The sequence below is a fragment of the Capsella rubella genome, unplaced genomic scaffold (assembly GCF_000375325.1).
Source record: "Capsella rubella cultivar Monte Gargano unplaced genomic scaffold, Caprub1_0 scaffold_8, whole genome shotgun sequence".
NCBI classification, from domain to species: Eukaryota; Viridiplantae; Streptophyta; class Magnoliopsida; order Brassicales; family Brassicaceae; genus Capsella; species Capsella rubella.
In genome coordinates this window covers 2,926,816-2,940,485 of record NW_006238916.1, presented here as the reverse complement: position 1 = coordinate 2,940,485, position 13,670 = coordinate 2,926,816, and the positions used below count along the sequence as shown (strand labels likewise).

The following is a 13,670-nucleotide window of genomic DNA, read 5'->3' as shown; positions in this document are numbered from 1 at the left end:
CTAAATTTAAAAACGCTATGTTATGATATCCTTGTATAATAATTGTACTCGTGCTAAAAATTTTGGTTTTTACTAATACATGCTCTAATAAAACGCTGTCACATAATTAGCGTGCAAAAATAATTTAGCCCCGTCTAAGTAAAATTTAGGTTTCAAACAATTTTCAATAAACCTAAAAGAATTGTTTTTTCTTTAATTACTCTTTTCTTCTCATTGTCTCTTGACTCTTGGTCTTCTTCTCCCTCAATCCCTTCTCATCTTCGCTCAACTCTTATCTTCCACATCTACTTTTTCACATATCTACAAAAAGACAATGATGTTTAACCAAATGAAGATAGTTATTGTAGATTCGGAGTGGATGGTCGTCGAGATCTAAGGTCATACACCAGAGTAGCCGTCTCCACCTCCGGTCCAACTGCACATCGGTATTAAAGTACCAATATCATATTAGCATATGATTGATATGATTTGGTATTTAGGTTTTTAGTTCGTCTGCTAATTAAACATCGCATCATCCAACATCTAATAGGAATACAAATTACAATGTCAAAAAAATGGCGATTAAACTAACCCCTTTGTGATCTTAAGTGTCATAAAAAAAATCGTCCATCCCAATCAATACTCTTTAACCTAGCGGAGCAGAACATGTCACTCTGTTGTGTCCAATCCCTCCTCAACGCCCACATTTGTTTGGTTGCTTTGTTTTTTTGTCCCCCTAAAACATATAATTGGAGACATGTTTAGATTCTATGAAACACCATATTAAAATTTCAGGAAAATAGTTATCTCAGTTTCGCCTGCTAAATGTATTCTTAGTTTAGGTGGCCTTCCAGTATGTCTTTTTGACTTTGGTGGCATCAAACACAAAACCCTTATCTCGTTAGGTACAATAACCTCCCCAGGATCTTGGACAGGAAGTATTGGTTCCTCCATTGTTGGAGACCAAACTGATATTTTGTGCATCTCTCCCACCAGTGTCATGTATTCCAAACCTATGTGATTCGCTGCAGCCATTACATGATAGCATGTGAGGTTAATTTTCCGGAACTCCAAGCAGCTGCATGTTTTTTTCTCCAACGACACTAAAAACTGTACCCCAGTTTGCAGATTGTACACAGTATGTGGATTAGCTACTTGTAGGACATGTCGATAAACTGGCAACAACATGAAACTACTCTCCTCAGTTCTGTGAGCTGTCACCACCGCCAATTCTTTGGCCCTTCAAACTTTCCAGTAAGTCATCCGGACATTGTGGTTAGTTAGCATACTATCTGGTAAGTCTCTTGCCCTTGGAGCACAATACGCCTTTGCATACTTCGCCCTCGGTAATGCAGCAATTACCCTGGACGTGGCGTGTTTAGAGAACTTACTATGCTTGTACATCACAACGGTGTGTAAAGTTTGCCTTTCTAACTTCGTACTCTTCAGTGTCTCCCACTTGGTGAGCATAAACTTTTTTTGTCGTAACACTCGGCAACCAGAGAATTTTTCTCATACCTTGTAAATCTGAACCTGAAAATGCGATGAATCGCGTACACCGACAATGCCACTCTATAATCCTTTCTGTCAAAAAATGTTCTCCCAACGTACATATCATCATCCTCCTTAGTCAAATCCACATGGTTAGCCTTTCTATCTCTTTCATCATCTCTAAACATTGGCTCAGGATCCTCATAGCCATATATATCTGTAATTGTTATGCCCTTTGTGAAACTTTTTCCTAGCTCACTAATCTCACCTCCACTACTTTCCATCATTGGACCCTTCCCTTTTGATTTCTTTAATGGCGGTGGAGTTACAAAATCATCACCATCTCCTACCACCAAATGTGGGCTTGAATCGTAGACTGCATCATCATCATCCTCTTGCTCACTCCCTCCATAACTATTGTAATCAGAATTAGACTCCTCGTCACTAGTTTCCATCATATCTGAGGTATACCATGTTGTTAGAACCACACCCTCAATTTCTTCTACCAAACCAAGAAGCATCTCATCATCATAAATCATTTCACTAGCTTTATCACCCTTTTCACATGACCTCATACCATCTTCCACTGTATCCGCCTATTTTGTTGGTTCTATTACCACATATGTGCTTTGGCCTTCTTCACCAACTCTTTTTTTGGAACCCATTGCCTCTGACAGTAGCCCTGAGAAGTACCCAACACTCCCTTGTGTTTGTGAGCAGGAACCATGCTCAATTGTTTGCAGGGCATTACCTATTTCAGGATGCTCAACCACTCCAACAATCCTCAGACTAGTTACGACCTCAACAGAAGGGGCAGCCAGAACATAAAAACCTTCCTCTATTTGTTATACTAACATACAAATTTACAGACTATCGGCCATGCTCAGCGACTTGAAGCACATGAATTGTCGTTCGTCTCCTATGAGTGTTGGACCGTGTGGTATCCCATTCAGCTCAGCGAGTTTGTCATCAAACAAATAACTTAGCTCCACACAGTTGCTTCCTCTTTCTATTATGTATATCACACTAATCATTTCCTCAAGCTCGGCCAGATTTGACACCTCTAACAACCTAACATACCTCCTTCGCCTGGTTGAGTCCATCTTGAAATCCCACTCTCCGGTGCTGTACAGAATCCACCGGCCCGCTTGCACCACAACCACATCGTCCACTGCAATTACAGTACACAAAAATATGGAGTCTAGCTGCAACTGTTTACTATTACCTTCCATCGTTGATTAACCTCTCCTAATCTGTTTTATGACTCAATTCTCGTCCCAAGCTAAGCTTCAATTAGGTTAAATGTCGTCCCTAATAACATATTTGATCCACAGTGTTCCCCCCAAAACTGTAGCATTTTCACTAAATATCTTCCTCGATTATCGTCTCTAGACTATCTCCTAACAAGATCCCTCCTACTAGTTCATCTTTGACTTCAATCCCAGTAAACCAATCAGCTTTCTGGTTCAATTAGGATAAATGTCAACCCTGATTTCGTTCCCTATACATCCCGTCTCTGAAACATACACATTCTTGCTGAATGGGCTTTTTATATCGGCCCAATGTTTACAAATATAAAACCCATCACAACCTCCTCTCTCTCTGCCAAAAACAAACTCGTCCACCCTCTATTGGCCAAACACAAACGTCTCATCTGCCCTATTTTAGTCTTTTCACCCAACAGCCTCTTACCCCACAAAAACTTCTATTACACACAACCCCTATTACACACCCACTTATTTTGCAAATTATAAATAGTGAACGTATGAAACAACATATTATCTTTCAAAAACGTACTATAATGCAAATTTACCCTATCTACGTATGCATATACATATGAAAATAGATTTCTCAAAAAGAAATATATATATATATATATAATATTTTTTATTCAAAATTTTTTAAAATAAATTGATCCCGCGGTGTACCGCGGATCAAAATCTAGTATCAATACAAAGTTAGTGGGGTGTTTAGATTAAACTAATATTAAATTTCATATTAAGTTATGCTTAAGACATTCTTAAAAGGTTTACCAATGTGGATGGTCTTATTGTAAAATCGTGTGGCCAACTAACCATGTGCAAAGCCCATCCTCCCAACGAGTAGCTCCTAAAACCTGAATCCATGAGTGAACAGTAACACAGTCCGAATCTGTCGCCGGGGTATTCGCTTCAACAGCTATGAATTTTCTTTCATATATCTCCTCACTACATCAAAAAAGATCAAGTTCTTGACCATGCATGGATATCATTCCAGGGTTAAGTTAGGACAAGAACCAGAAAACGTCAACAAACGGTGACAAAATGGTTATATTAAAACCAGAGGTGGTGGACTAGTGGTTCTAGTCTGGTGGAAGAGTCGCCCTGTTGGTCTAGGCCAAGGATCGATTCTCCCCAGACGCAGAATTGCTAGCTTTATCCCTTTGGCCACATGGGTATGGGCCTCTTGCTTAAGGCCCATTTGAAAAACGGGGGGGGGGGACCCTACCCGTGGGATACCCTCTCCCCAGGGATTAGTCTCGGATCCTTCAATAGGTCCGGGGATTTACCCTGAGTAATCAAAAAAAAAAAAAAAATGGTTATATTACCTTAAAAGTTAAAACCAACTAAAGGGGTTTTTGTCATGCAATGCAAAGGTCATCTACAAAAACTAAAACATGTCATGAAAATATCAAAAAAGTTACATGCAATGAGATTAATCTGAGATGGCATAACAAACTTGGAACCAAACAAAACCATAACGGTTTCAAACATTGAGAGAAACAGAATACAAAACCTTAACAGTATACGAATTAGGACCAAGTCCAGAGACAGCATCAGTCCACTCAATTGTCCCGCAAACCCCACCTCCTTGGCTTCTTCTCTCCATAGAAATCTCTGCACACCAAAGCTGCAACTTCCCAGTACCAGGGATAAGCACTTTCCAAAACACAACAATGTTCCCACGAGAGTTGCTACTTAGTCTGCTGAAACTATTCATAGTCCAGTGTAGCTTCCAAGCAAGACTCTCTTCAATACCACGTTTACATGCTTTTGAACCAAACTGCAATATACCTAAACCCTCAACTTCTCTCCAATTCAACTCCTCTGCCTCACAACGATCCAACTCATCCGCCTCACACCATAGTATCTTCCCGCGAGTACCATAACAATATAACAGTTTCCCTATAGCACACCAGTCTTTTCTGTTTCCTAACTTAGAATCTCGAATACCTCTTCTCCATATACCTTCACGTGGCATGTAGTAAAAACATTGTTCTTCCTCGTCCACCACATAAACTTTATCTTCAATCACTACACTTTTCTCAATCATACTTGTGTTCTTACATATCTCTAAATCAGGTAATATCAATGTGTCCCAAGTTTGTGTCTTTGGATCAAAAACCTCTGCCCAGTTAGAGGAATCAAACTCTTTACAACCTCCAAACACGTAAATTTTCCCATCTACAACGTTTGCAGCAGCAGAAGCACGAGCTACTCTCATAGACCTAATGCGACGCCAAGAGTGAGAGAGACAATCAAGAACCAAGACATCTGAAGTAGGTGTTCCTTGTATTACCCCACCGATTACATAGATCACATAATCCAACACCACGAAAGAAGATGATTCTGGAGGCTGATAAGGGTACGTTGGGATAGGTCTCAACCACCGATTCACAGACTTCTTCGCCACGGCGACATCATCTAGACTTGGCCCTCCACGACGAAGTATGAACCAACGTGGAGTTGGGTAAGGAGGGATGCTTAAGCAAACATAGTAGTACTCCTCTTTACAACCCATCAACTCACGTGTGCGGCAGAAGTCATGTGACACTAAGAGAGAGCTGTAGCTCTTGGAGGTTAGAGACAAGACCGCACTGTCCAATCTTGAGAGACGGGACAAGCAGTTCAAAGTAACATCATGGGAAAGCAACGATAACGATCTAGACGATGATGACAGAGATAGAGACGTCTCGTTCTTCTTATGCCTTTTATTTTGCGGTTGTTTGACGTATTTGGACATTCTTTAGAGTAAAGATTGTGTCACAAAACGATCTGAGATATATGATTGATCTCCTGAGTTCAGATTTATAACTATTTTTTTTTTCATATCCAAGACCGACTTTGAAAAGGTTAAATCTCTCACATAATCCCAACCATGAAAGGAAATCTAATCATCCAAATACAGTAAAACCTCTATAAATTAATAATGTTGGGACAAAGATATTTTATTAATTTATAGTGATATTAATTTATCTATAAATTAATAATTATTATTTTATAGTGTAAATTAATAATTATTAATTTATAGTGGTATTTTTAGTTTTTCAATTTTTTTAAAAAATATGAATTGACACAATTTTACAAAAACAAGACTAATATTTTAAATTTTATAAATTATACAGTAGTTTGAAAGTGAATATTATATTTAGGAAACAAAGAAATTTGACTATAAATACAAATATTATAGATAAATTCATTTACACAAATGATATACATAAATTCAAATGTATATCTCTATTAATAACCTCAATTGTTATATTTTAACATCCTATATATGAAAAATGAATATGATGCATATTTGTTTTTTCAACAATATGATGCATATTTAAAAATTGAAAACATAAAGAAAATTTTGTTATTTTTATAACTTGTGATGATATATATTACAAGATTATTGTTTTAAAAAAATACTAACATAAAATTATTTATTAAGGTGAACTCTAGGAGAAAATTCATTTTTATCAAACCCTAAAAACATATATTAATATATCTACTTATATGTATATATAGAGTGATTATTAATTTATGATATTATTGGGACTATAGTTTACATAGGGGTGTCAAAATAATTATTATCTTATCGAATTTGGTCAATTTTTATATTGGCACAACTTGGGACCAGCAAAATTTATTATTTTATAGTGTTTATTAATTTATAGAGTATTAATTTATAAAGGTTTTACTGTATTCTATATTATATCTTATTTTATTTCTCAAAAAATAATCGATTTTAGAGCTCTCTTCAAACCTACATTAGACTTCCAATTACGAGTATGCAATGCATGCATGAGAGAAATAACGTAAGGTCCGTACGTAACATGAGTTGATGAGTGTCAAAGTGTTTGTATATCTCTCAAATCTCTGTAAGTGAGAGCCAAGCCATATACGTTTTGGAATTTGCTCCAAACTATACTCTGCTTGATCGTTCTTGTTATAATTCACTACAAGAAAACAAGGTTGTAACTAACAAACTTTCCGACGGCAATATTTCTGTAGGTAATTACTGACAGAATACCGAACGGATTATAGACGGAAAATGTAACCGAATCCGTCCGTTATTTTAACGAGGATTTTACATCGTCAGTAATCTGTCGGTTATCTATCAATATTATCGACAGATTTCTGACGAATTAAATTCCATCAGTAATCCATTAAATTTATCGACGGATTACTTACGGAGTATTACTGTTTTGATATTTTTTCAGAAATCCGTTGGTAAATATATATTTTAATGTAAGATTACCAACTGATTATTGATGGACTCCTTATTTCCCCCCCCCCCCCCTTAAATACCTAAGCCATTCATTCTTACCATCTCACTTGTTAATGTATGAGAAAATACGAAAAATGTCATCTTCTTATTATTTTCGATCGTGGATGGATGAGTACACTCGTGGTGTAGGAGAATTTATGGATTTAGTTAGTCAACAACTGAGCGTAAAAAACACCCATAAGGTGAAATGTCCATGTTTGCATTGTCAGAATTCTTATAATATTAGGATTGATTTTGTATGGGTCATCTTTATGCCAATGGTTTTATGACGGGTTACAAGATTTGGTTTCTCCATGGTGAAAGACCCTCGTACGATAATTCTAACGAACCATATATTGTTGATAGCGTAGAGGAACCTAGAACGGAAGTAGATTATGGTGTAGGTATTGTTGTACAATCTCCTGACGGATCGGAGTCTACTGTTGAGTTGGGACGAGAGAAAATAAACGAGATTTTTTCGAGATAATAAGTCTAGATTTTTTCAAGTTTACTTGACTTTATTGTAAAATGTTTAAATTTACTTTTTTCTAATCCCTTTATAGGAAACTCCTAAAGCCAAAAGACGGATTTTTTTTTGGATTAGAAAATCTCTCCCAAATAAGTTATTCTTCTCGTTCATCGGGTTACTCATATGCTCTCACTAAGAGTTCCAACAAGCTACGTTGACCATGGCTGTAGTAGAAATATCTCGCCCCATCCTCACCCGTCTGGTTAATTAGTCACCGCCAGCTTTTTTTTTCTTCCTATCATTGTTTGTATCACATTCGATCATTTCTTCATTTGTGTATGTTTAAGAATAGCTTCTTATGTAGTTTCTCAAGTATGAAATTCTTAGTCTTGAATGTTTCTACGAAAATGTTCAAGTAAGTGATTCTATAGCTTGTTAAGTCTTAGCTAATTCCAAGATCCCACTAGTCCAAAATTTTTATATAGATTTGCAAACAAGTAAATAAATAGAGTTTGATTTGATATGTTAGAGGAATAGTAAAATAGTGGAACAGTAGAGTAGGTTGATCATGTGATATAATGGATTAATATAAGACAATAGAGAGGTTTTAGTAGTGAATTAGTAAGGATTTTCTTATTTCTCAATCTGTGTTGTATATTGATGTTGATGAAACTAGTTCTTAAGAATTGAGAAATAAGCAAAGTCACAATTCAAAAACAAATCAAAATACTACACAATTAGAACTCTCAACTGAGTCATGAAATCAACAAAAGAGCCATAAAGATGATATATCCTTGAAGATTTACAAATCTCAAACGACCATTTGTTCACTAAATTCCTAATCGAAAAATACAGTCTCAACTCTACAAATTCTATATAAAACCAGTGTAGAACTTAGGAAACATGTGTACTTCTATTTGGTTGCCATCTCCAGTATATTTATTGAAATATCTTTGCCGTATATATATCCATAAATTTTTCTTTACAGTTTTCCGTCTCTGTTTTTCTACCCGTTTCGACTTTTCGTTCCCATTTTAGTGCTATTTAACCTAAAATTACCCTATCAAAATTTCAGTTCAATTGGTGGAGAAATTATCTTAACAGTCATGGATATTAATACTTGATAAATATCCAATAGTTATCTTAAACAAAACCTTAACATACTAGTTTTGTCTCTTGAAATCCCACTCACACTATTATACTGTCTTTTCGGCACACACACAAACTAATAAGACCAACATTATCAGCAAGATGTATCTTAACATTAATAGCATTTAAATTTTAATTAAAAAACATAATAAATGTTAAGATACCTATGCTGGAGTATGTTGGAGAAGATACCATTGGTGGGTTAAGAGACGCCGTACGTGGCAGACTCTGATTGATTGATTTTTTTTTTTTTTTTATAAAATCTGATTGGCTAAGATGATAAATATTTAGTGGGAAGAAAATATTTTAATCAGATGAAGATGAACGAGATATGTATACTCAGTTTATGTCACTGAATTTCAACAAGCGGAAACTGCCGGAAGTACACGAATGGATTTCTCGTATGATACAAATATGCCTTCAAATCTCGTCAATCTAATGGCCGTTAGAACTCAACTTCGAGATCGAGCTAAGCATGAACAATTGAAGAACGATTTGGTCGAACACTCTAAATTTTCTCGCAATCAAGTTTAAATTTACCGTACTTTATGTTATAATTTCTATCTTATCATTTCTCTCTTTTGTATGTTTTCAAATTCTAAATTTGCAATAATTATAAGATTTTCTTAAGTTACAAATTATAAATTTATTTTTTTTTTTTTTTAAATAATTTTTTCTAAGATACCCAACTTAAGAACTAAAAACAGAATTAAAACTCTTAAATTCTACTTTTTTAAATTTAATACTAAATTAATGTAAGATACCCTAATTAACATACTACCTATAATGTTGCTCTAAGGGTCAAGATAAAGTCTATGATTCATTAGTAAGCTCAAACTTAAATTAAAGCCCAAATGATTCTGAAAAACAAAACTTGGGCTTAATTTTATTGGGTTTGTTATTGGGCCTATCTTTACATGGAAATGCTTTATCCTCCTCTTCATTTTGTAGGTGTGTGTGATACTCTTCACTAACAAAAAGGGAAAAACCCAGAGAGAGAGATCGTTAGGGTTTATCGAAGACGAAGCTTCATCTTCAAAGGTGAGTTTTGTATTCCAACGGAGCTAGGTTCGTCGAGCTTAATTTGATCTAATCGTGAACTAAGATGATGCGAAATGCTATTTCAGGTAGAGAAATCTTAATGGAGCTGTGTTTTCTCTAGACTCGTTTCTTGCTTGCGATCTTTGGTAAGACTCTGTTTTGATTATGAACTGCTCACACTAGTTTATAATACTTTGGTATAACTCCAGATTTATTGAAAGATTTATCAAATTTGAGATTTGTATCTGTGAAATTGAAGTTTCCATATCCTTATGGTTTGTTTTGTGTTTATCTGTAGAATTAGAGATTTATCTGTAAATTTAGAGATTTGGAGATTTATATCTGTAAAATTGAAGTTTCCATATCCTAAATGAGAGATTTGTATCTGTAAAATTGAAGTTTCCGTATCTTTGTATCATATATTCATATGTTTTATTTGGTATATTACATACATTCTTGATTACTAAATGCAGTTAACGGTTTGATCACCAAAAAAAAGGAAATGGCTGAGATCAATCTACCACCATTTGAAGTTGGTCAAAGTGTAGAGTTAAGATCTTTCGAATCGGGTTATCGTGGAGCTTGGTTTCAATGCAAGGTACTCCTTTTGTTAATCCTTGTCTAATATTAGGACAATTGTGTTTGATGTAAAAGATGAATGTTTTGCGTTTTTATTATTTTATTTAGATTCTGAAGATATTCAAGAAAGGGAGATCACTGTACTACAATGTGGAGTATCTTGATTATCCAGGAGAAGGTAGTTTCGATTTTTTAATGTTACATTGACTATATATACATTTATGCAGAGTTTATGATTGTTAAGATGTAATTTTGTAAACATGTTTATAATCTATCTACTTATTACTCAGATATACATACAACAAAAGTGTTTCAGCAACGTGAAGGTGGGAGTGAGAAATACTTAATGATTCGACCTGTGTTTCCAAGAAAGTTTCATGAAAGTGAAGTCCTGAATGAGGAGGGTAGTCGGGGAGAAGCTATTGTTGTGCATGATTCTTGGAAGGTTGGTGATTTGGTTGATTGGTGGGAAGACTATTGTTATTGGTCTGGGACTGTTCTGGAAGTGAGAGACAATGATTCACTACAGGTAATTAAAGGTTTATGTTGCAGATAAGTTTGCTATTGGTTTTTTGAACTTTTATACTCTGTATATTTGGAATTGCATGATCACATGATTTCTCGACTAGTGTTTTTTACATGGGTTTTTCTTACAAACTGCTTGTGTTTTTGTTACTCCAAATGCTCTTGTTCTGATTTCATGCTTTTTATTTCCTTGGTTTCTCTTTACTTTAACAAAGGAAGATGAGATACGTACGACTACTATATGGTCATATCCTGTGTTTATGCTCATATCCTCTTTACTTCCACAAGTTCCATTTAAGCTTTATTTTGTGACGTTAGATGCAGGCTTATGTACTTGGTAGTAGAAAATGAGTGTGCACTTCGTTTTGATCTATTTCACAGATTGAATTGCTGGCACCACCATATGGCGAAGGGAGTATATACGAGGCTCTGTCTAAGGATGTGCGTCCATCGCTGGAATGGTCACTTGACGATGGTTGGACTGTGCCTTTTTCTAAGGTTAGTATTTGAGAAGGGATGGATGTAACAACTTAATGCAAATAATACCTATTTAGTTATGACTCTAAAGTTGTTTTGTTGTTTCTTTATGCACGGCTTAAATCTCGTTAATTAAGTCTTATGTATTTTAAGTTTTTAACAATTTCAGTATGTGTAAGTGATCCAAAACGGTAATGGAAGTGATGCAAAGTATCATTTGTATACTCTAAACTTTGTTATCATGTTGTTATTGTTGCTAAGCTTGTTTTATCATCCATTTTTCTTTCAGGATGGGGAAAAGAGGCAATGCGCTAAGCTAGTGAAACATGTGAATGAAGGTTAGAATTTTTTTTAACAACAATGCTATTTTTCCCAATGTTTTAGCTGTTAACTCCTTTTGTTTATCTTTATAGTTTGGTTAATGTGGAAAACAAATGTTTTCTTTTTGTGTTGTTACATTAGGTCAAGTGGGTGGAGCCGAATCTATGGGAGAAGAAATGCAGAGACCGTCAGATGAAGTGAGTGCAGCTGAATCCATGGAAGAAGAAAAGCAGAGACCGCCTGATGAAGTGAGCGTAGCTGAATCAAGAGAAGAAAAAAACCAGAGATCCACAGAAAAGATGGAAAGCAATGATGATCTTCCATTGAACATCATGGAATCAGAGTCTGTAGTGGCTGCTGTCATGGACTTGGAAGAGCTGATTGTTCGCTTCGGGTGGCTAAAAGGCAGGCTAGCGCCTAATTCTTCAGAAAAAACTTCCTGGGTATATGAGGATTACCGTCCATCCTCCTCAAGAATGTGACAGGTATCGTTTCTTCGAACTCGATAAAAATTTTCAATGCCTTTAGGATTGCTATTAATGGAATTAATGAATAGATAGTGTCACAATACCAAGATTGTCTACCTTTTAAGGCTGTCTAAAGATACTGTTGTAACTTGTTCAGGTTCTGAACATAACAGCACTAAAAAGTTCTCCTCTGGACAGTTCTGTACAGGTGAGAATATATTTTTCCTTTCACCATTTTCTTATGGATTCCTCCACTATTTCTATTTCTATTTCTAAGGTACATTTTGGCAGTCTTCAGGTGGAACATATTGAGTAGAAGTTGTAAATGAGCTTTAAGTCCTCAGGTGGAGAAGACTAGAAACTGAACATAACTCTTAGTTTTTGAAATGTCTGTCTGTTAGGGTTATTGTGGTTTGGTTGTTGATACTTTTTTGCAGCACTTTCCTCTAAATTCTAAATGACAGTTTGACACCGAGCCAGCTTTTAGCAGTATATCAACATAATCTAAATGATTGAAATGTTATATTCATCAAAGACCAATAAAGACTAACAAACAATTCATATGTTAGTGGTAAGTTGTGGGAACTCATTCTTGGGACATAGACTGATTCCGCCACAATGGTTCGCAAAATACTCGTATAAATCTATGTTTTTTCGTTTATTTCGATTGTGTTCATTTCCAAGTATTCATGATAAGTTCGTAACCTGAAAATTTGGTATTTGGATTACAACCACGTTGAAAGTTTATTAGGATCAAGTTATTAGATATGAAAGACTAATTTATGGAAAGTGTTTATCTAAATAGACTCAATGGGTAAACATTTTATACAATACGATAAAGCTTTTATTATTGAAACACTCAAAGGATTACAAAAGAGTGAAAGACTCTTACGATTTTAGTTTATGATGAATTTTCTTCACCAAGCTTGATATTTATAGTACATGCATTAAGGGATATCGAAAAGACTCAAAGCTTGTGATGAATTTTCTTCACCAAACTTGGAATTTATAGTACGTGATTTAATGAATTCTCTTCACCAATTTTGGTATTTATAGTACTTTAAGAATATTACATAACATATTCTTTCCATACATATTTTACATGTTTTATTCTATGCAATTTATTTCACATCAAAAGCTTCACACCACATTTTTCACATTAATGGTTTACTTCACTTCACTTCATGCTTTATTACAATCATAGCTTTAATCTACAGATTCTCTATGTGTTTTTTCTAAATACCTTAATCCTTGAGTGTGTTTCTTTCCATGATGATGATCACCATATTTAGCAAATATAATCTACTAGTTCTTGTGGCTTTAAGATCTTCCGACTAGTTTTTGGTTTTATGATCTTTAGACTATCAAGTCCTTTCATACACAACTAACTTGTAGTGACTTATAAAGAAAACACATGAAGTGATTTTGGATTAGTACAAGTGTCTCATTTGCAACTACTAAACTAAATTGTGGTCGTCTAGTGAGTGAGGCCCCTCCAATAAAGGTAAGTTAAGTTTTTCTTGATAAGTTGGTGCTGCCCATACTTGACGTTATTATCAAATAAAGCTTATAGATAAAATTGAAAGAAATAATAATTCGTAAAGATGACTCTCCCACACAATCATTAGTGGATTGCTTTATTGAAGTTTAATTGAGAC

At 35.0% G+C, this 13,670-nt stretch overlaps 2 protein-coding genes across 3 annotated transcripts; one reads left to right on the top strand and one right to left on the bottom strand.

Moving 5' to 3' along the window:
• Positions 1–4,215: 4,215 nt before the first annotated feature.
• Positions 4,216–5,472, bottom strand: LOC17876927 (F-box/kelch-repeat protein At4g39560). The gene has a single exon (XM_006282127.2). It carries the CDS (start codon positions 5,470–5,472, stop codon positions 4,216–4,218), a length of 1,257 nt encoding a protein of 418 aa, XP_006282189.2.
• A 4,093-nt stretch (positions 5,473–9,565) lies between these two features.
• Positions 9,566–12,541, top strand: LOC17876672. 2 transcript variants are annotated; one of them, XM_023784459.1, is made up of 10 exons: positions 9,566–9,643; positions 9,730–9,789; positions 10,117–10,241; positions 10,331–10,400; positions 10,513–10,751; positions 11,129–11,245; positions 11,514–11,562; positions 11,687–12,030; positions 12,170–12,220; positions 12,311–12,541. In XM_023784459.1, exons 3-8 carry the CDS (start codon positions 10,146–10,148, stop codon positions 12,025–12,027), a joined length of 912 nt encoding a protein of 303 aa, XP_023640227.1. In that variant the 5' UTR covers positions 9,566–9,643; positions 9,730–9,789; positions 10,117–10,145; the 3' UTR covers positions 12,028–12,030; positions 12,170–12,220; positions 12,311–12,541. The 2 variants fall into 2 exon arrangements, with proteins under 2 accessions (XP_023640227.1, XP_023640224.1); XM_023784456.1 differs by having other exon boundaries at positions 12,304–12,541.
• The last annotated feature ends 1,129 nt before the right edge of the window (positions 12,542–13,670 follow it).